General features: G+C 42.4%; 2 protein-coding genes across 4 annotated transcripts in view; both read left to right on the top strand.

Moving 5' to 3' along the window:
- The window catches only part of LOC311044168 (actin filament-associated protein 1-like 2), a 32579-nt gene extending 30412 nt beyond the window's left edge, over positions 1–2167 (top strand). Inside the window, exons 15-16 of the mRNA XM_084055587.1 lie at positions 10–120; positions 1718–2167. Coding sequence (XP_083911713.1) covers positions 10–120; positions 1718–1744 — 138 coding nt within the window. The 3' untranslated portion in view covers positions 1745–2167. The remainder of the gene's footprint in view (positions 1–9; positions 121–1717) is intronic.
- A 1661-nt stretch (positions 2168–3828) lies between these two features.
- LOC311043739 (ras-related protein Rab-14-like) lies at positions 3829–21590 on the top strand. Of its 3 annotated transcripts, none has more exons than XR_014600636.1 (9): positions 3829–3940; positions 5373–5431; positions 6636–6689; positions 8179–8356; positions 12000–12066; positions 13728–13815; positions 15315–15345; positions 17580–17958; positions 18275–21590. XR_014600636.1 is itself a non-coding variant. In XM_084055094.1 (8 exons), the coding sequence occupies exons 2-8, from the start codon at positions 5380–5382 to the stop codon at positions 17758–17760; spliced, it is 651 nt and encodes a 216-aa protein (XP_083911220.1). In that variant the 5' UTR covers positions 3829–3940; positions 5373–5379; the 3' UTR covers positions 17761–21590. The 3 variants fall into 3 exon arrangements, 1 of the variants encoding a protein (XP_083911220.1); XR_014600637.1 differs by having other exon boundaries at positions 18217–21590; XM_084055094.1 differs by having other exon boundaries at positions 17580–21590.
- The last annotated feature ends 135 nt before the right edge of the window (positions 21591–21725 follow it).

The raw sequence follows: 21725 nt of genomic DNA, 5'->3' as shown, positions 1-21725 counted from the left end.
GTGTTTCAGGCTGGTTTCCTGAACCCTCTGCTTCGTAGAACAGCTTCAGCTAAAACCTCTCTGAAGAGAGTTCCATCCTCACTGTTCATAGACCATGGAAAGGTCTTCACTAGGAAGAAGGTAAGAATAGAGGATATGCGTGTGACATCATCATCAAACCCGGATTTTATGCAGGAATGCCTACTGAGTGTCAAAGAAATACTTTCTGGCCTTGACAGCCCATGCATCCAAACAGAAAAGTCATATCTGAATGCATTAAACAACATTAAACAATGTTAAACTCACTTTGCATGTTGCTTTGCCACTCGATTTGCCATTCACTTTAAGCATTCGCATATCCTCTATATACTACTGCTGTATACAGCCTCTATATTTACACAGTCACTCCAGAGGGACAAATTGCATATAGATAAGAGGTGTCTGTCCAACAGTATGTCGGGCAGACACCTCTTATCTCCGTACCTTTTTCGTAAATGAATGCCGTACTTCACCATTCTATGTCTCACAAAAGTAGCACAAATAGAACAGATCTACAAGCTCAAAACGCGTCGCGGTGCGACGCGTTTTGAGCTTGTAGATCTGTTATTTGTGCTACAATTGGAATCCTGAATTTTTTTTTGTGCTATTTTTTTATGGGAATCCTGAAAAGTAATATTTGTATTTAATTTCAAATGCGTTTAGTTATACTTATGTTAACTTTAGGAACTTAAATACAAATACATTGGACATAAAAAAGACAATAGAATGTTAATACTAGTCATTAAGCTACTAATATAGACTGAAGTAAATAAAGTGGGTCATGTTTACATGTTATGAATCATAACAGCTGAAATCAATAATATAATCACTATTCTGATATCAACCTGCGGGCCGCATTAAGTGAAGGTAGGGACCACATTAAGTGAAGGTGGGGGCCGCATGTGGCCCCCGGGCCACCAGTTGCCCATGTATGTGCCACAGTATACTATAGACGGATTTCCGCGCGACGTCATCACAGAGCAGAATGCGCAATCTGCGCATGCCTGGGGGTCAGTGGGGGAAAGGCGCGTTCGAAAATACAGCCCTGAGCGGCAGTGAGCGCACTGGCCAATACAAACTAATAGGCGAGTGTGCTCCGGTGCGTAATTTCCAAACGCACCCATAGGCTTCCCCCCGCAGCTGCGCGGTCATATTCCTCTCATGTTTACTAACAGGAAACCTCCCTATAGACAGGTTTCCTGTTAGTAAACATGAGAGGATATGACCGCGCAGAGCCGGGGGAAGCCTATAGAGGGCGCCATTACCCGCAGCAGCTCTGGTCAAATGTCCATTCATAAAAGAAATGATCTTCACCGGGTTTAATGAAAGTAGATTAAATTATGCAGTTTGTAATACCTTGTTTACTCAATAAAAATGATTTGTCGGAAGTTGGATCTGTTTGTATATAATAGCAGCATTATGCCTATTATGCCTATAATAGCAGAATTATGGCTATCTAACTCCCGAACATAACAACAGAGTGAACGGCACAACAATTCGTTTTCCCCGAGCATGCGCAGATTGTGCATTCTGCTCTGTGATGACGTCGCGCGGAAATCCGTCTATGTAACGGCCGGGATTCGAACCCCGGTCTCCTGTGTGGTGGATAACATCTTATCCACCTCTGCTCTACAATCTGTACTGTTACTACTGCCCTCTACTGGTCCTGTTTTTAACTTGAGTTTTTGTTTCTTCACAGGAATGGGAGGCCAAGGCTACAGCTTGATCTATCTATGCTAATGTCCTAGAGCTGCTGGTTTTATCTCCTACCAGGACCTGTAGTACTGCTGGTTTTATCTCCTACCAGGACCTCTAGTACTGCTGGTTTTATCTCCTACCAGGACCTCTAGTACTGCTGGTTTTATGTCCTACCAGGACCTCTAGTACTGATGGTTTTATCTCCTACCAGGACCTCTAGTACTGCTGGTTTTATGTCCTACCAGGACCTCTAGTACTGCTGGTTTTATGTCCTACCAGGACCTCTAGTACTGCTGGTTTTATCTCCTACCAGGACCTCTAGTACTGCTGGTTTTATGTCCTACCAGGACCTCTAGTACTGCTGGTTTTATCTCCTACCAGGACCTCTAGTACTGCTGGTTTTATCTCCTACCAGATTTATAATTGTTTTAGTCTATAGTGAATATCACTAGAAGAAAAATATAGGCAAACATAATAATAATAATTTGTTTTGTATTTGTATATTATATTATATCACCTCTACTGACCAAAATACTGCATTGAAAAACTATTATCTATTATCATTGTGTGTGTGTGTGTGTGTGTGTGTGTGTGTGTGTGTGTGTGTGTGTGTGTGTGTGTGTGTGTGCGTGCGTGTGCGTGTGCGTGTGTGTGCGTGTGTGTGTGTGTGTGTGTGTGTGAGTTTCTCATAATCTGCCTCTAATTAAAGAAATGGAGAGACCTTTGCTGATGTAGACACTTGTGTAGGCCTACATGTATGTGTATGTGTACATGTGTGTGTACATGTATGTGCCTTTGCTTTGATTGTTTGTTTGTTTGTTTTACCCTGTACAGCACTTTGTCTCTGTTGTTTAATTATAAATAAAGTTTGAATTCATTTGATTTGATTCAAGGCAACCTAAAGGTGTGTTTGCTGCGCCCTCTGCTGGACAAATGTGTGACAGACTGCCTCTTTAATCACCTCCAGCAGATCCACACATTATAAGAAGTGGTGGGAAAAGTACTCACATTTCTTACTTAAGTAAAAGTATCAATGCTGCAATATAGAAATACTCTGTTACAAGTAAAAGTCCGGAATTCAACATTTACATTTAGTAAAAGTATGAAAGTATTGGTATCAAAAATATTTAATAGAATTTGATTCCCGTCTCCTACCGGCTAATGTATCCGGTAGGAGACACAAAGTAGATTATTTGTGTCTCCTACCGGATACACACCCGGTCATCAAATTATTGTCTTAGGAATGCCACAAAAACAAAAATAAATCCATGAATTCAAGGCTTCATGGGGTGTGCAATTGATAGAAAATAAGTAATTTTTTTGGGTGAACTTCTCCTTTAAAGTACAAAAGTATAGAAAGAACTCATTATGCACAATGTCCCATTTCACAGATGGATAAATGGATAATAAAAACTCTATAAAAAACTCTTGAAAATATCAGATCTGCTATTTTCAACAACAAAAAAAGTTTTATTTTCATATCTTTGATTTTCAGGACATAGTTCCGTCTGTGCGGGACACGGGACAGACGGTCCACTTTTGGGACCGTGCTGTGAGATGTGGGACGGGTGGGCACCCTGGATTTTATGGCGTTTAGGCCTATGTGTGTTTATATCCTCGTGAAGTTTTAACTGTATGTAGATTATTTATTTCCAAATAAACTAAACCAGGGGTCTTCAACAGTGGGTCCGGGCCCCCTAAGGGGGTCCTCAGAGCTACTATAGGGGGTCCGCCAAATCTTTGTGTGATAGGATTTTTTTTTTTTAGATTAACCACTTGAACCCTAGAATTCCTTTTCTGATGAGAACTTTAGCCGAAAATAGCAGATCTACAAGCTCTCAACGCCTCGCAGCGCGAGGCGTTGAGAGCTTGTAGATCTGCTATTTTTGGCAAAGAGGCTATAGGTGTAGAGGGAAAAAAGAGCAGACTAAGTAAAAAAGAAAAACTTTAATCTGAAACACAATTTTATACAATATAGAGAGATATAAACTAAACTAAACTAAAGTGGTTCAGGTGAGCATGAACCTCCTCATCCTGGCCACTAGGTGGCAATCTGAATCAGGTAGCTGCTGCTGCTGCTGCTGGGGGCGGTCCCGTCCCACTGACGTCATCCAGGAAGCGGTACGGAAGTGGAGTTAGGTTCAGTGTAGGCTGAGCAGCAGCTAACAGGCTAACGGGCTAACGCACATAAACACTTCCTAGAGAACTACACACCGACCTGAAGGTAAAGTACACACCCGTGTGTCTGTTGTGTTGTCAGCGTGTAGTTTAGTGTGTTGTCATTGTGTAGTCAGTGTGTGTTTGTGAGCAGCATGCTACCATTAGCCTGTTAGCAAGGCGTCAGCTGCCGTTACACACACATCAGTGACCTAGCGATTTCTGTTGTTGACTTCGGAGGCGGCGTTGCCAGGTCTGCTTATTATAAGCGACTGTTGGCCTTGTTTTTCCTGTGAAGTCTCTTGTAAATATTGGTTATTTGCTGGTTGTGTTTTCTTGGTGTATTGTTTCTTTAGTGTATAGTTGTTCATTTGGTCTTGTTTGTTAAATGTTGTTTATATCAGTGATTCTAAAATATGTTCTTGTCGAGGACCCCTGAATTTATATGTATTTTAAATATATATCTACAAGCCCACTGTGAACTTGTAGATCTGCTATTTTCAAATGGCCAATGTTCATGACGTTTAAAGGGCTCGTGGATCCTATAATAGTCGCTTCTATTGGGCGCTTGTTGTTGTCATGGTCATTCACCTGGTTGCTCGTTTCTCTGGCAAAATCTGGCAACACTGGCTGCAGCGACAGAATTCGACGGGTCGCCGGTTTGCGTGTAACCCCGTGCTGCCTGTCAGAGCAATAAGAAGCCAGTCAGTCTGAGTCACACGGGTTTATTTATGATGTCAGTCTGAGTCACACAGACTGTGTGTGTGAGTGATTTATGATGTTCAGCTGATTCACACAAACACTGACAACATGATGATGAAGATGAACTTTCTACAGCAGTGGTTCTCAAACTTTTTCATGTCAAGGACCCCCAAATTGACACTTATTAACCCACGGACCCCCATTTGAAAAGATATGCCAGGGACCCCCATAAGAGAAGATTTTTACAGCTCTCTAGCAGTGATTCTCAACCATTTTAATTTCAAGGACCCTCAGTTTGACATACATTAGGGCTACGGACCCCCATTTAATGACATTTCTATCTCTGGGACCCCAATTCACATTGTAAAATCAATGTTAATTGAACTCTGAGAGTGTACAAATGGAATCAAATGGACCCTAACGGGTCCATTTGGTTCCATTTGTACACTCTCAGAGTTACAGACCCATAAGGGTCCATTTGGTTCCTGTCCATCATTTAGCTGGGGACCCCCTGGAACCCCCTCAAGTACCCCCGGGGGACCTCGGACCCCACTTTGAGAACCAATGCCCTAAATGATATGTATTTGGCCGTGGACCCCCATCTCAAAACATGTTGTTCCAGGGACCCCCCCAGAAGGGTCGTTTCTGGTGATAAGCTTAGACGTTTTAATGTTTACAGGGGTCAGTTACAGTTGGCAGCCACCGGGAGGCGCTCTTTCAGAGCGGTTCAGGGATCAGACACTGTTCGTTTACAAAACTTTTAACATGTTATGACTTTGTTGTGTTGACCTCATCAGCACCAAGATGACCTCTGCACCTTATAACTACTCCTACATCTTTAAATATATCATTATAGGTGAGTTTACATCATTCTACCTGAGACACACACACACACACACACACACACACACACACACACACACACACACACACACACACACACACACACACACACACACACACACGTTTGTATTACTATACTTGTGAGGACAGCAACACTTTAGGACAGCCACGTTATGAATGGCAATTAAAAATAATAATTGCCATTTTAACCGTAAGCCTAAAGCCGAAAAACAGCAGATCTATAAGCTCACAACGCGTCGCGCTGCGACGCGTTGTGAGCTTATAGATCGGCTGTTTTTCGGTGCATGACACTGGCGCGCAACTAAGTATAAATCATGTTGAACTCTAATTCCAATCCCTAAACCTAACCTCTAAATGTCTAATCCTGACCTGAATGTTTTTCTGATTGTAAACGTATCTCTAAAACATGTTTTTTTTAAACTATAAAACAACCATTTGTCTTGTGAGGAGGACCAGGAAAACGGTCCTCACAATGTAGATTTCTTCAAATTCTACTGTAGTTGGTCCTCGTAAGTATAGTAATACAAATACACACACACACGCACACGCACACGCACGCACACACACACACACACACACACACACACACACACACAGTAGGGGTGGTTTCAATTAATGGATATGACAATAATCGTATGGTATTCCTTGCCCATAAGCGTATGGATACAGAGGCATGCCATATCCATACGGCAGGAAATACTGCGTGTGACGCGGCTTTAAAAAACAACACATCAGCGTCATTTCTGCCCAACAGTGACGATCAATGATCCATCAAAACATTAATTATTTGTATTTATTTACTTACTTTTTGTTTAAATGTTATCATCAACTAAGCTTTTCAAATTGATTTGGAAACTTTACGTTTTCTGACAATAATTGATCAAAACATCATCATTGGGTGGTCTAGGACTCTGCTAGTTACATTTAGTAAGACACACGGTCATTATTCAACATGTATCGTGATACATATCCATCGTGAGGTTGTAGGCAATACCCAGCCCTAACTAACACACACACACACACACACACACACACACACACACACACACAGTCTGGTGGTGGGATAGACAGACCGACAGTGTTATTTACAAACTCTCTCTCTCTGTGTGTGTGTGTGTGTGTGTGTGTGTGTGTGTGTGTGTGTGTGTGTGTGTGTGTGTGTGTGTGTGTGTGTGTGTGTGTGTGTGTGTGTGTAGGTGACATGGGAGTAGGAAAGTCATGTCTACTGCATCAGTTCACAGAGAAGAAATGTAAGTTTATCCTCTTATTATTATTATTATGTTCATGTTATAAACAGCATTAATGTTATAGAGATCAACAGTGATGCTATATTCAAGCCCTACATTAATGAATGAATTCATCCACACACTGCCAGTGGTTTTATCTTAGTTATTTTGTGTCTTATTGACGATCCAGTGATGTTTCTCTTCAACCTGATGTAAATAAACCATGTCTCTGTCTCTGTGTTAAGACCTGTCTCTCTGCTTTACAACACAAACATTGTGACCTCCATCGTCTGCTCTGTAGTTATTTAGGCTGACCTCCTCCAAACAGGCCCATTGAGGGACAGGTCAACCCCTTTGGCGGGACACAAAGGGGGGGAAAATATAAAAAGTTTTTTCAATTATCATCAACATTGGCCATCATCCTCAGTTTCAAAGTGCTTTATTTATAAAGCAGCTTAAAGGGTAAGACCACTGTGGTAGAGGTTTGGGTTGTGTAGTTATCTTGCCATGATGTAACTCCAAAGGTGGACAAGAAATAAAAAAAAGTGTGTGCGAGTGTGTTTTGGGGCTGCATTTCTCGTCAATGAGTATTGTGGAAATAATATTATGGGGATATGATATGCAAGGGATAATGCATGGGGAGGCAGTCATTATTGAAATTTAAAAATTTAAATTTCAATAATGACTGCCTCCCCATGCATTATCCCGCTTATTACACGGCTACTTAATAAATACATAAATAAATGTACCCAAAAGTAACAACAAAACGAAGTATTTCCTTGCTTACGGCAATGAAAGTATTCCATAAGTAGCCTATTGGGCTGGGCGGAGTCTGCCTCGGAAAACAAATGACAAAATAGAAAAAAACTCGCCCCAAAACACACTCGCCCCCCATTCTATATACTGCCGATTTGCCTGTAATACCGCCGGATTTGCCCCGGGGCGACTGTGTTTTGGGGCGAGCGTTTTGGTATTTCCCCCGTAGCCACGATAAACAAGGAAGCGCAGTGGATCAAATAGAATGACTTCTCGGTTATTGCATCGTCTATTTCTCACTTCAAATGTTTTCAAAAACATTCTTGAGAGCAACGTTTAGTTGTAAATGACATTGGTTGTTTGTTTACATGGCTGTCATGTTGGATAAAGCATATAACCAAGCAGCACAGGTTGACATGAGCAGGTGTTCTGAGTCTCTGATTACACAGCGGTCCGTTATTGAGCTCATTGGTCATTATCCAGAAATAATGACCGATGACTGACCAAATAGAATCGAGCATTCAACCAAGCCGTGTAATAAAATCCTATAGCCTACGCTAATATATTGGAAATGACAAAATAAATATAATAGCAGATGCCTTTACTGTAACTCCTCTCACTAGGCCTTCATACATCACTTCTTCTTTTCTTTCTCTTTGTGGAAACAACAACAAACGCGTCATTTTACACCTTTAAACCTGTCGTGTGTGTGTGTGTGTGTGTGTGTGTGTGTGTGTGTGTGTGTGTGTGTGTGTAGTCATGGCAGACTGTCCTCACACCATCGGGGTGGAGTTCGGCACCAGGATCATGGAGGTCGGAGGTCAGAAGGTGAAGCTACAGATCTGGGACACTGCGGGTCAGGAGAGGTTCAGAGCCGTCACACGCAGTTACTACAGAGGAGCAGCGGGGGCGCTCATGGTCTATGACATCACCAGGTAACACACACGCGCACACACACACACACACACACACACACACACACACACACACACACACACACACACACACACACACACACACACACCCTTTTTTAAACTTGACATATTCCTGCATACATATATATGTATATATATATATGTATGTGTGCAGGTTGATATGAAGGAATGTACTGTATGACCAAGGTACTTCAAATCAGGCTGTATTCTGCAGGCATGCTAAACGTTTTAACAACGTGAAAACCATGCACTGTGGACTAGTACCGTTCTTTAGACCATCCGACATCACCAGGGGCCTGTTTCATGAAAGCAGAATTAAATAAGCCTGGATTAAATAAACCAAATCCAGGTTTGACAAAGTCTGCTCCGTATAGCCTGGTTCATTCCGCTCCACGAACGCCAAGCCAGGCTGACTGTGTCAAACCAGACTTTGTCGAACCAGGCTGGTAAAGCCAGGCTGAATGTGTGTTTACGTCAGGGGTCTTCAACAGGGGGTCCGGGACCCCTAGGGGATCCTCAGAGCTACTATAGGGGGTCCGCCAAATCTTTGTGTGATAGGATTTTGTTTTTTACATTAACCACTTGAATCCTAGAATTCCCTTTTCTGAGGGGAACATTAGCCAAACATAGCAGATCTACAAGCTCTCAACGCCTCGCGCTGCGAGGCGTTGAGAGCTTGTAGATCTGCTATTTTTGGCTAAGAGATATAGGCAGAGGGAAAAAAGAACAGACTAAGTAAAAAAATGTTTTTTATCTGAAACACAATTTTATACAATATAGAGTAGGGGGTCCCTGCTTCATCTCTCTCTCAGCTAGGGGGGTTCTTGGCCTGAAAACGTTGAAGACCCCTGGTTTACGTATTTCTATAAAAGACTAGAGACGCCGCGATCCGATTAACAGATCGGATATCGGCCCGATATCAGCTAAAAAATGGAGATCGAATCGGATCGATCAGAACACTCCATTCCAGTTCTCCACTCACTCACAATCAACAATATGAACTATGGTGTTCATAGTGACAATGACATATCACATGAGTCATTGTGATACGCACGCACACACACACACACACACACACACACACACACACACACACACACACACACACACACGCTCACACGTTGTACCAGTGTTTATTTTGACAGCACATTTCTATTTAGTTTTAGTCATCAGAAATGTTTTAGTTTTATTTGACTAGAACTAAACCCCAAACACCCAGTGTCTCCAGGTAACAACACTGATGATGTGTCAACGTCTGTCTGTGCATCAGTCGATGTTTTATTAACTACGGTTTTAGTCGACTAAATCTACAGTCGGTTTAGTCGACTAAAATGTATTTTGGCGGGGCCTTGATGGTGTCCTGATGTGAGCTTGTAGATCGGCTATTATTTATCAGAGTGTCTGGAATCTTTGTGGAGTTCTCCTATCCTTATTGGATCAGATTCATATCCCAGGCTGGACATTTTCAGTCTGTGTTGAACAACATGTGTGTTTACTAAAGAGCTGGAGAGACACAGACAGAGAGAGAGCCTGTTACTGAACAGACACTGAAGGTTCTAGCTTCCTACATTATGGACAGGGCTGCACATAACAGGTGCGCATGCGCACCCAAAATAAAAAATGCGCACCACATCAGACGACGCGAGGCGCTTTTGCGTACCAACAGCTGGGACAGGAATTTCCAAGCTTTTATTTTTTAGCAAAACAAAAAAAAAAGCCTGGAGATCGAGGCTAGGAATTTACTTCCTGAAGCCACACTCACACACTCACGCTAAAGCACAGCCCCATGTCCAGCCATTAGGCACAGGGGAAGGGGACGCATGCTGCACGTACTCGTGTGATTGTTGCCTCGCGTCGCCTCGCATCGCCTCACAGCGTGCACGCAGCCAGCAGCGGCTGTTAGAGGCACTCGTCACCAATGATGAACGCACCGTAACGGTGCAAAATATGCCGTGAACGTCCAAATCTGGCGGATAAAAGCAGCGCAGCACAGGTCACCAACCTTGGGGGCTTTACCTAACGGCGTGTGAGGAAAAAAATCGGTGGAATTTGGAAGCAGAGCATCCTTTTTTCTCGCGCAGCAGCCCCCCCCCCCCCCCGTTGACAAAACTGTCCGATTGGCGCCGTGCTGCACCCCCCCACCCCCCCCCCCCCCCGTTGACAAAACGGGACGGGACCATTTATTTGGTGCGCACCAAGTCACCTCTCCAGGTGCTCTTCTGAGTACTAGACCTAAAAAGTTATGTGCACCCCTAATTATGGACCTGCTGTGAACTACAGAAACATATTATCATGTTGTTTACATGAACTATACCAGGGATGATGCAACTTTGATGATGCAGAGGGCCTCTATGTTTACACACTCACTCCACAGAGACACATTGCATATACTGTCTATGTGTATTTTAACTTTTTTTAGTAAATGAATGCCGTACTTCGTCATTCTATGTTACACAAAAGTAGCAAAAAATAGCAGATCTACAAGCTCAAAACGCGACGCAGTGCGCCGCGTTTTGAGCTTGTAGATCTGCTATTTTTTAATTGGAATCCGGATTTTTTTTTGTGCTATTTTTTAATTAGAATACTGAAAAGTATATTTTTTTATTTCATTTAAAATACATTTAGTTATACTTATGTTAACTTTATGAACTTAAATACAAATACATTGGACATAAAAAAGACAATAGAATGTTAATACTAGTCATTAAGCTACTGATATAGACTGAAGTCATTAAAGCGGGTCATGTTTGCATGTTTAGAATCATAACAGCTGAAATCAATAATATATCACTATTCTGATATTAACCTGTGGGCCGTAGTAAGTGAAGGTGGGGGCCGCATGTGGCCCCCGGGCCGCCAGTTGCCCATGTATGACCTATGCTATCATGATGCTGACACACAAACATTAATAATTTATACATTTTTCGAATATTTGCTTCTTTGCGAACATCTTTGTCACTGAACTGTGTGTTATTCTGGGGCTGCACTGTGTGTTGAAATTCTGTCTGTCTGCATGGATGTGTATGTGTTGTATTGTGTGTGTGTAAACAGTCATGTGATCAGTGGACTGAACATCATGTGACTTTTTATGTAAATAAGACACACTTATGCTAAGAGTCCTTGAATGGGCCCAGACCGATGGCGTAGCAGTCCGGGCCATTTAGGCTACAATGTAGCCTGACAGCCGTCACGAGTTCTGATCTGCGTGTCACTCTCCCTCTCTCTCTCCCCGTTTCCTGTCAGCCTACTGTCCTGTCAATAATTTTAAAAAAGGCATAAAAAAAGAGTCCTTGAATGTTCCAGTATGGATCATAATAAATTATAGCTGTGTGAGTCTAGGTGAGGCAGACAGACGCCTGGTCCATTCTTGCTTTCATCATCATCATCATCATCATCTCATAGCATGTTTACTTGTTGGATAAAGATGTTACTCCTCAACCACCTGACCTGTTGTTAGTTTACATGTTCATGATGTGTATTGCACTTTATAATGCATTATGGTTGTGTGTGTGTGTGTGTGTGTGTGTGTGTGTGTGTGTGTGTGTGTGTGTGTGTGTGTGTGTGTGTGTGTGTGTGTGTGTGTGTGTGTGTGTGTGTGTGTGTGTGTGTGTGTGTGTGCGTGCGTGCGTGTGTGTGTGTGTAGGAGGAGTACTTACAATCATCTCAGCAGCTGGTTGACAGATGCAAGGAACTTAACCAACCCTAACACAGTGAGTGTACATACACACACACACACACACACACACACACACACACACACACACACACACACACACACACTCCGTGGAGGATGAACCCTGGAGGATGAACCCTCAATTTGGTGACACCCTCCGTGACCTTTTTGGCACAACCCTGATTAAAGTCAAAATGTATGTTAACATTTCACCAGGCAGCTTAACATTCAGTCTGCTGAGCAGTGACAACATTCATGCTGCTTTCTGTCACTAAGTGTCAAATGAAAACAGCAGCAGTGGAGAGATTTGAACCATGACTTTGGGGTTGTTGGTTCTAACACCTAATCCACTGGTTCTCAACCTGTAGGGGGGGGGGGGGGCTTTAAGACCTTTTTAATACCTCAAAACGAAACATATAGGAAGAAAAGAATAACACCATTACTGCATCAACAGTAATCACCAGTGTTGCAATGCTGAATTAGAACGTGGTTGCACTTTATTTTAATGACCTTAACACCTACACTACAGGTCACACAATGGACCCTTGATATGCATATAGACTCATTCCTATGTTAATGTGCCTGATGTGAGTCGGGAGCCTTTGTAAACTTTGTTGAGGTGTGAATTTAAAGTAGTTTTAAATCTATGTGTGTGCCTGCGTGTGCTCCTCCTGGTCAGATAGGTTCCTGCAGGGCGTGCAAGGCCGTCCTATGAGCAATGCAACCCACCCTGGTAATCACCAAAATAAAATATACAAACTGGTCAAACATTGGCCAAATTGTCACATAATATGAGCCAGACCCTAATATGTGTAGACCCTTACACAGCACCATATCCTTCTAATGAAGGTACTATGTATATTTAACTCTTGAAAATAGCCGATCTACAATAATTAGACTCTTCTTTCTGATAGAAAGCCTTCAGGGGAGATTTCTCTGTTCTGCCGTTGGGTGTGGCCAGCCCTGTGGGGTCTCTGTTAGTCTAACGTTGTCCCGCCACCCCCCCTTTCCCTCATTGACCAATGATATCATATAAGACACCGGGGCGTCATTGGCTCAGGAGGAATTGAAAGGTTCCAGGTTTGATCCTCCTCAAACCCCAGGGTTATAGTGTCAAAGTGTCCTTGAGCAAGACACTGAACCCCTGTGTGTGTGTGTGTGTGTGTGTGTGTGTGTGTGTGTCTGTCTGTCTGTCTGTCTGTCTGTCTGTCTGTCTGTCTGTCTGTCTGTCTGTCTGAACCCCTGTGTGTGTGTGTGTGTGTGTGTGTGTGTGTGTGTGTGTGTGTGTGTGTGTGTGTGTGTGTGTGTGTGTGTCTGTCTGTCTGTCTGTCTGTCTGTCTGAACCCCTGTGTGTGTGTGTGTGTGTGTGTGTGTGTGTGTGTGTGTGTGTGTGTGTGTGTGTGTGTCTGTCTGTCTGTCTGTCTGTCTGTCTGTCTGTCTGTCTGTCTGTCTGTCTGTCTGTCTGTCTGTCTGTCTGTCTGTCTGTCTGTCTGTCTGTCTGTCTGTCTGTCTGTCTGTCTGTCTGTCTGTCTGAACCCCTGTGTGTGTGTGTGTGTGTGTGTCTGTCTGTCTGTCTGTCTGTCTGTCTGTCTGTCTGTCTGTCTGTCTGTCTGTCTGTCTGTCTGTCTGTCTGAACCCCTGTGTGTGTCTGTCTGTCTGTCTGTCTGTCTGTCTGTCTGTCTGTCTGTCTGTCTGCAGGTCATCATCCTGATCGGTAACAAAGCTGACCTGGAGGCTCAGAGGGACGTGACGTATGAAGAGGCCAAACAGTTTGCTGAGGAGAATGGTGAGACGTGTGTGTGTGTGTGTGTGTGTGTGTGTGTGTGTGTGTGTGTGTGTGTGTGTGTGTGTGCGTGTGCGTGTGTGTGTGTCAGGGTTTCCGCAAGGCATTTTTTGGGCCGGTCACCATGGCCGACAGGATTATATTTTACCGGTCAAAGAATAAATGTATCGTCCATCTATTATAATTAACGTCACATGTGTGTTTGCACTGCATACATACATACATGCACCCAACTGATCATTACACCTCGTTAGAGATGAGCTTCTTTCCACTTTAAATCACAGATGTAATCTGTTCCTGTTTTTATAGATAACTAAATGATATGATCTACTATATCATGCAGAGATGTCACTTGCCAAAAATGAAATGAATAAAGTGGGCATGTGAGTGAACTGCTGCGTGACGAATACCCCGGGGACAATCGGGCGGTATTCGCCTGGTATTCCTAAACATAACATCAGTAAACTATGCCTAACCCTAACCTTATTCCTAATCTTAACCTCAGTAAAACTATACCTATATCTACCCTTATCCTCAGTAAAACAAATACAAGAATACAAGAACCGCTGGTCAGCCTGAACAATGGGGGCGAGGGTGTTTTGGGGCGAGTCCTCCGGCTACCCTGCGCCAGAGCCTTTCCCTGCACCACACCGTCGCACATTATAAACACATTAATATACAGTATATTTTGGGCTTTACATCGATTCTCATTCAACCTTGATATGCAAAAGTAGGTTTTGTTTTGTTAACGTTAATTATATATGTCATGATATATGTGGCCTTGCGCGAGGTTGATTACTTGCCTCTATAGTTGCTTTCACCAACTTTATCCATTGCAGACAGACAGTCACTGTGCTTGCATAATATCCACGACCCACACGTGTTCGGGTCCCTTTATCGACAACTGGGTCCGGTTTGGTTCAGATTCTATCACCTCTGAAAATCCCGGTTCTGTTTTTCAACACCTGAGCGAGAAGACCACCAGAGGAGACACAGCTGTGTCTCTCAGCTGTGTTGTGGCGTATCAAAAATAGCAGACATACAAGCTCACAACGCGGCGCATTGCGACGTGCTGTGAGCTTGTAGCTCTGATATTTTCAACGTGCGACACCGTCGTACAACGAATAGGCTATTCTATAACTGCAGCGCACAGCAGCAGCAGAGCACGAATTAAACCACACAGTCAGATCATGATATAAACTTTAAAATTATTATGATTGTAACGTTTGTAGCCAACTACTTTATCCAAATAATAATATTAATAATAGGCTTAAATGATAAAATAGCTTAATAACAGCATTTTCCCAACCGGCCACGGTGGCCGGTGGTGTTTATAATTACCGGCCAATTAAACATTTTACCGGTCAATGGCCGGTAAATACCCGCTAACGGAATCCCTGGTGAGTGTGTGAGTGTGTGAGTGTGTGTGTGTGTGTGAAAACGGTGCAGCAAATATAATGGTTTTATTTTAATGAGGATTCTGTTCTAATCTTGTTGTTTAGGTCTATTGTTCCTAGAAGCTAGTGCCAAAACGTAAGTACACACACAGTCACACACACACACACACACACACACACACACACACAGACACACACACACACACACACACACACACACACTCACACACACACACACACACACACACACACACACACACACACACACACACACACACACACACACACACTACTGTATGAGTTTGGTCAAATCACAGATTCAGAATCATCAAGTTCTTGTCTCTCATTCACCTAAAAGTAAAAACTGATGATACAGGGGGGGGGTACAGTGACTCTAGTCACTGTACCCGCCCCAACCCCCCAACCCAACCCTTGATGCTCAGTGTTCATTTCTATACTCTTTGATTTGATCCGGCCAGGGAATCGAACCCCGACCTCCAAATCTCAGAGCGGACACTCTAACCACTAGGCCAGTGCTCTGGGGAGATAGAGACTCAAATCATCTGATGGCATCAAATCAATCCTTCATGAGATCCTGCAGTAACATTACAGGATCATCAGTTCTTTGCTTCTTCTGTCCAAATGAAAATAAATTATCCTAGATTTAAAACCAAAGCCTCACAATCCTCCTTCTGGTACGTGAAAAAAGACGTTAACATGACAGTCATTAAGCAGACGCTTTTATCCAAAGCCACTTACAATAAGTTCATTCAACATACTGTAGGTAGGCAAGAAAACTACTAATCACCAGAAGTCCTAAGTGCATTTTCTTCTAAAACAAGCAACTAAGAGTATACCTAGCGCTAAGGTAAAAGTGTAATATATCAGCTACTTACTGTCTTAAACAGACAAATAGGAAAATCAAATGAGCAAGTTAACTCCTTCAGCCTGTGATACGTGTTGACTGTGTTTCTGCTCCTTTGTACGACAGTATGGCTTCACAATGTGCAATGTATTATGTTGTATTATCTTTCATAAGTGGCCAATATGAATTAAAAGGTTATTGGAGCAAATGATTACTCATGACATGAATACTGTACAGTTCAGTGTACAATTATTTATCCTAATAATGTGTTTTGAACTGAGAAAATGTGGAAAGCTGTATTTTGGAGACCAATAAGTTGTGTTTTGATAACTGTTGGGTCAATGTGAGTGAAGTGATGCCACTCTGTAGTTGTGGTCCATGTTGTCCTCTACTTTCTACTGTTAATTATTCTACATTCTACTATAGAGGATAAGCGTGTGACATCATCATCAAACCTGGAAGTTATGCAGGAATGCCTACTGAGTGTCAAAAAAAGACTTTCTGGCCTTGACAGCCCATGCATCCAAACAGAAAAGTCATATCTGATTGCATTAAACAACATTAAACAATGTTAAACTCATTTTGCATGTTGATTTGCCACTCGATTTGCCACTTGATGTGCCATTCACTTTAAGCATGCGCATATCCTCTATTGACTTATAATAGTATAATAGTAGCTGTGGTCCTGGGGGTATTGACCATGGGGGTGGGGGGGGTATTGACCATGGGGGTGGGGGGGTATTGACCATGGGGGAGCATCCCTGCGTATCGGCATCTACGTAGCAGCCTAGGATAAGACACAATGACATTAAAGTGCATGTTTTCACCTCCATGATGCACACAGCACGATGCTCATGTTCATTCCATGGAGGTATAACAGTTAAGGGCAGAGCGTTCTGATTCACACATGGTCCTCTAAGGGTTAGAGAAGACACTCTATAGACATGTTTTACATTCAGGATAAAAACCCATCCTTACATTACGGTTCCCCATAGTTACATTTATATCATTGTTCTGTCCAACTCTTCTTAACCTGTGATTCAACTTAGACGGTCTTATTCCCATAGCCTGTATAGACGGTCATATTCCCATAGCCTGTATAGACGGTCATATTCCCATAGCCTGTATAGACGGTCATATTCCCATAGCCTGTATAGACGCTCATATTCCCATAGCCTGTATAGACGGTCATATTCCCATAGCCTGTATAGACGGTCATATTCCCATAGCCTGTATAGACGGTCATATTCCCATAGCCTGTATAGACGGTCATATTCCCATAGCCTGTATAGACGGTCATATTCCCATAGCCTGTATAGACGGTCATATTCCCATAGCCTGTATAGATGGTCATGTTCCCATAGCCTGTATAGATGGTTGGTGGAAATGCAATTACAGTACTAGACTAGTTCATATTCTTACTGCATTTGGTCACATTTATTTTCTCTCTCTCTCTCTCTCTCTCTCTCTCTCTCTCTCTCTCTCTCTCTCTGTCTCTCTCTCAGTGGTGAGAACGTGGAGGACTCGTTCCTAGAAGCAGCAAAGAGGATCTATCAGAACATCCAGGACGGCAGTCTGGACCTGAACGCTGCCGAGTCCGGTGTCCAACATAAACCCTCGGTCCCACAGGGGGCCGCACGCCTCAACACAGACACACACACACCCAGAGACAGCTGTAGCTGTTAGGACACACACACACACACACACACACACACACACACACACACACACACACACACACACACTGACCCCCCATTCACTGTATGTCAAAACTTTGACTTCAATTTTTTTGTAATTGTTTTAAACAAGTTATTGTTAATATAAAGGTTGATTAATGACCAGTAGAAGCAGAGAGAGATCTACAAGCCCATTAGACAGAGAGATGTACAAGCCCAATAGACAGAGATCTACAAGCCCTATAGACAGAGATCTACAAGCCCATTAGACAGAGAGATATACAAGCCCAATATACAGAGAGAGATCTACAAGCCCAATAGAAAGAGAGAGATCTACAAGCCCAATAGACAGAGAGAGATCTACAAGCCCAATATACAGAGAGAGATCTACAAGCCCAATATACAGAGAGAGATCTACACGCCCAATATACAGAGAGAGATCTACAAGCCCAATATACAGAGAGAGATCTACAAGCCCTATAGACAGAGAGAGATCTACAAGCCCAATAGACAGAGAGAGAGAGAGATCTACAAGCCCAATAGACAGAGAGAGATCTACAAGCCCAATAGAGAGAGAGTTCCAATGAAGACGTCACGTGACCAATCATCACCTCCTGGTTGGATGGGGGCGGGGTCATGGTTCTTTTAGTTTTCTGTTATTGATTATTTATTGTCTCGTTGTCTCCGCCAGGAGAGTTTGTTTTCACTTTCTGAAACTGGGACTAACATTGGTCAAGCCTCGCGTGACACGTGACAATACGGTGAAATAGTGTGATCTGATTGGCTAGTGACGTATAGCGGCCTATAAATAGATGTGTCACTTTGAAAGAGTCTGCGCCTCTTTCAAAGTGAGGTAAGACAGGAATAATCACACTTACACAGACAGGACAGATAGGACACTTACATAGACAGGACGGATAGGACACTTATACAGACAGGACGGATAGGACACTTATACAGACAGGACGGATAGGACACTTATACAGACAGGACGGATAGGACACTTATACAGACAGGACGGATAGGACACTTATACAGACAGGACGGATAGGACACTTATACAGACAGGACGGATAGGACACTTATACAGACAGGACGGATAGGACAGTTATACAGACAGGACGGATAGGACAGTTATACAGACGGATAGGACACTTGTGTCATGTTACTATGACACAGTAACATGTTCTATTTTTTGTAAGAATTAGAACATATAAGAAGTAGAACATTCCGAACATTCCCAACATTCCCAAGTCTGCTGGCGGAGACTTGTGCTCCGAGGAGCACTTTTTCTAGTTTTTTCTGTTTCCTGTTTCCTGTCCTCTCATGACATCACAGTTTTCTCTGTGACATCACAGGTTGGATGATCCTGTATGATGTCCTGATGTCATTATGAACTAACTGTCTCTATAACGCATTACATTCATATTAGCATGACTTCTCACACAGTAACTCTGCTTTGATCTGAAGGGTTAAACAAAGACCTTATGAAGGCTTCGTCAGGCTTTATATCCTCACTAATGATCTCTGTTTACATCCCACCAATAATCACAAAAATCACACCCTGTGTGAAGGTAGCGGCGCCTTTGATACATTTTGTCATCGATATGTGTTTATAATGTGTTTATAGCCACGTGTCACGTGAAGCTTGACCAATCACTTTGTTGACGTGTCTGACCAATCAGAGCGTTGACGTGTCTGACCAATCAGAGCGTTGACGTGTCTGACCAATCAGAGCGTTGACGTGTCTGACCAATCAGAGCGTTGACGTGTCTGACCAATCAGAGCGTTGACGTGTCTGGCCAATCAGAGCGCTGACGTGTCTGACCAATCAGAGCGTTGACGTGTCTGACCAATCAGAGCGTTGACGGTGAACACGGACAAAGTCAGGTATAGAGCAGGATCGGCTAGCGCCGCTAATAACAAACATTTCATCTTTATAAATACGTTGTATCCTACTGACTCCTCCCCGCACAGCTTGTAGATCTTTTGGAAAATAAATCGTGAAAATGTGTGCACATCTTTGAATATATATAAATACTTTTAACTCAAATCTTTGCTCCTGGGGGTCCCTGGAACAACATATTTAGAGATGGGGGTCCACGGACAAATACATACAATGTTGACATGAAAATAAATGTATCACCACTGATATAGAAACATAAGTTTAAAACAAACAGACATTAGAGACATTTGTAGAATCCCCAGAAGCAACCATTTGACTTTAAAATGTTGGCTTTAAAAATATATATTCAAATTTTTAAACACATTTTCATGACTATTTAAACAGAAAACCCAAAACTCTTCAACCTTCTATACTTGGTCAACTTTACCTGAGTTAACTGTGTACTTGGTCCTCTCTTTTTTCCCTCTACACCAAATATTTTTGCCCTAAAAATAGCCGATCTACAAGCTGGCGATGAGAAAGCTATGTTCTTCTCCAGAATAGATCCTCTAGGGTTCTTAATAACTGCAGTAATCTGTTTAGATCTATAAGCTCAGTCTGTTTAGTGATAAACTTGTTGCTTCAGTAGATCTATAAGCTCAGTCTGTTTAGTGATCAACTTGTTGCTTCAGTAGATCTATAAGCTCAGTCTGTTTAGTGATCAACTTGTTGCTTCAGTAGATCTATAAGCTCAGTCTGTTTAGTGATCAACTTGTTGCTTCAGTAGATCTATAAGCTTAGTCTGTTTAGTGATCAACTTGTTGCTTCAGTAGATCTATAAGCTCATCAGGAGAATGGTTCAAAGCGCTCACATCAGGTTCATGTTTTTTAACATGTTTTACCATGTGTTTTTAACATGTTTTGGCAGAAGCTTCATGCATGTCAGAAAGCCTTATTCATGATGACTCAGAGGAGCATGTGAAACAACATCTTTATCTCGTCTCATTTGTAAATATTGTACATTTTGTGTCAGTCGTCAGATAGGATTAATCATTAGATATAATGAAAACAGCAGAAAGCATTCTGACTACAGAGTTTAAAATGTGATTTATCTTATTCTGACTTTAATCACAATCAGGGTTCAATTATCTCTCTCGCGTTACCATGGCGATGACTAACCCCGCCCACCACGTCAACCAGTCAAGATGTAACACTCTGTTACCATAGCGATGACTAAACCCGCCCACCACGTCAACCAGTCAAGATGTAACACTCTGTTACCATAGCGATGACTAAACCCGCCCACCACGTCAACCAGTCAAGATGTAACACTCTGTTACCATAGCGATGACTAAACCCGCCCACCACGTCAACCAGTCAAGATGTAACACTCTGTTACCATAGCGATGACTAACCCCGCCCACCACGTCAACCAGTCAAGATGTAACACTCTGTTACCATAGCGATGACTAACAAACAAACAAACAAACAAACATTAAACCAAACATTCCATGAATTATTTTTACAGGATCGTTGCAGCATTTACATTGAATGGAACTAAAGCATCTTAAAGGACAACTAGAGTCTTTTAATGAGTTTACTGTGTTTTTAAAGAAATAATGAAACCCCCTCAAGGACCCCTGGGGGTCCCCGGACCCCACTTTGAGAACCACTGATTTAACTGATGAAGGCGGAGTTTCATTCCATGTATGAACAGACCCAGTTTTTGACTGACAGCTGTCCTGTCCAATCCCGAGGCCAGAGCCTACATTAATGAATGACACCTGTCTGTTCCTGATTGTTTTTTTCTCTGTATAATAATAATAATAATAATAATAATATAACATGCTTCTTCAGATTCTTTGATATTTATGTAATTATGTTCTTCAGCTGTACTGTACATTGTTAAACCATGTGGATGCAGTTATTTATAAATAAAGAATATATATACAGTACACACTGAATGATGTGTTTCCTTTGAACAGCATTATGCAATAAAGTCAATAAGTAGAACCAGTAGAAACACACCCTTCTTTAAGTGTTAAGTCTGGTCAAATACATGTATACCCATTGACTTTAAAGGGTAAGTG

Source organism: Gymnoscopelus microlampas (genome assembly GCF_963454915.1).
Source record: "Gymnoscopelus microlampas genome assembly, chromosome: 4".
In the NCBI taxonomy this organism is placed as follows: Eukaryota; Metazoa; Chordata; class Actinopteri; order Myctophiformes; family Myctophidae; genus Gymnoscopelus; species Gymnoscopelus microlampas.
The sequence above is the reverse complement of the archived record's forward strand: the minus strand, read 5'-3'. Positions and strand labels throughout refer to the sequence as shown.

What these genes read in the sequence shown, in the direction of transcription:
- LOC311043739 (XM_084055094.1), top strand. Translation starts at nt 5,380, where the DNA reads ATGACCTCTGCACCTTATAACTACTCCTACATCTTTAAATATATCATT. An exon ending in ATGGTCTATGACATCACCAG is followed by an intron (nt 8,357 to 11,999) that starts GTAACACACACG and finishes GTGTGTGTGTAG; the next exon opens with GAGGAGTACTTACAATCATC. An exon ending in ACTTAACCAACCCTAACACA is followed by an intron (nt 12,067 to 13,727) that starts GTGAGTGTACAT and finishes GTCTGTCTGCAG; the next exon opens with GTCATCATCCTGATCGGTAA.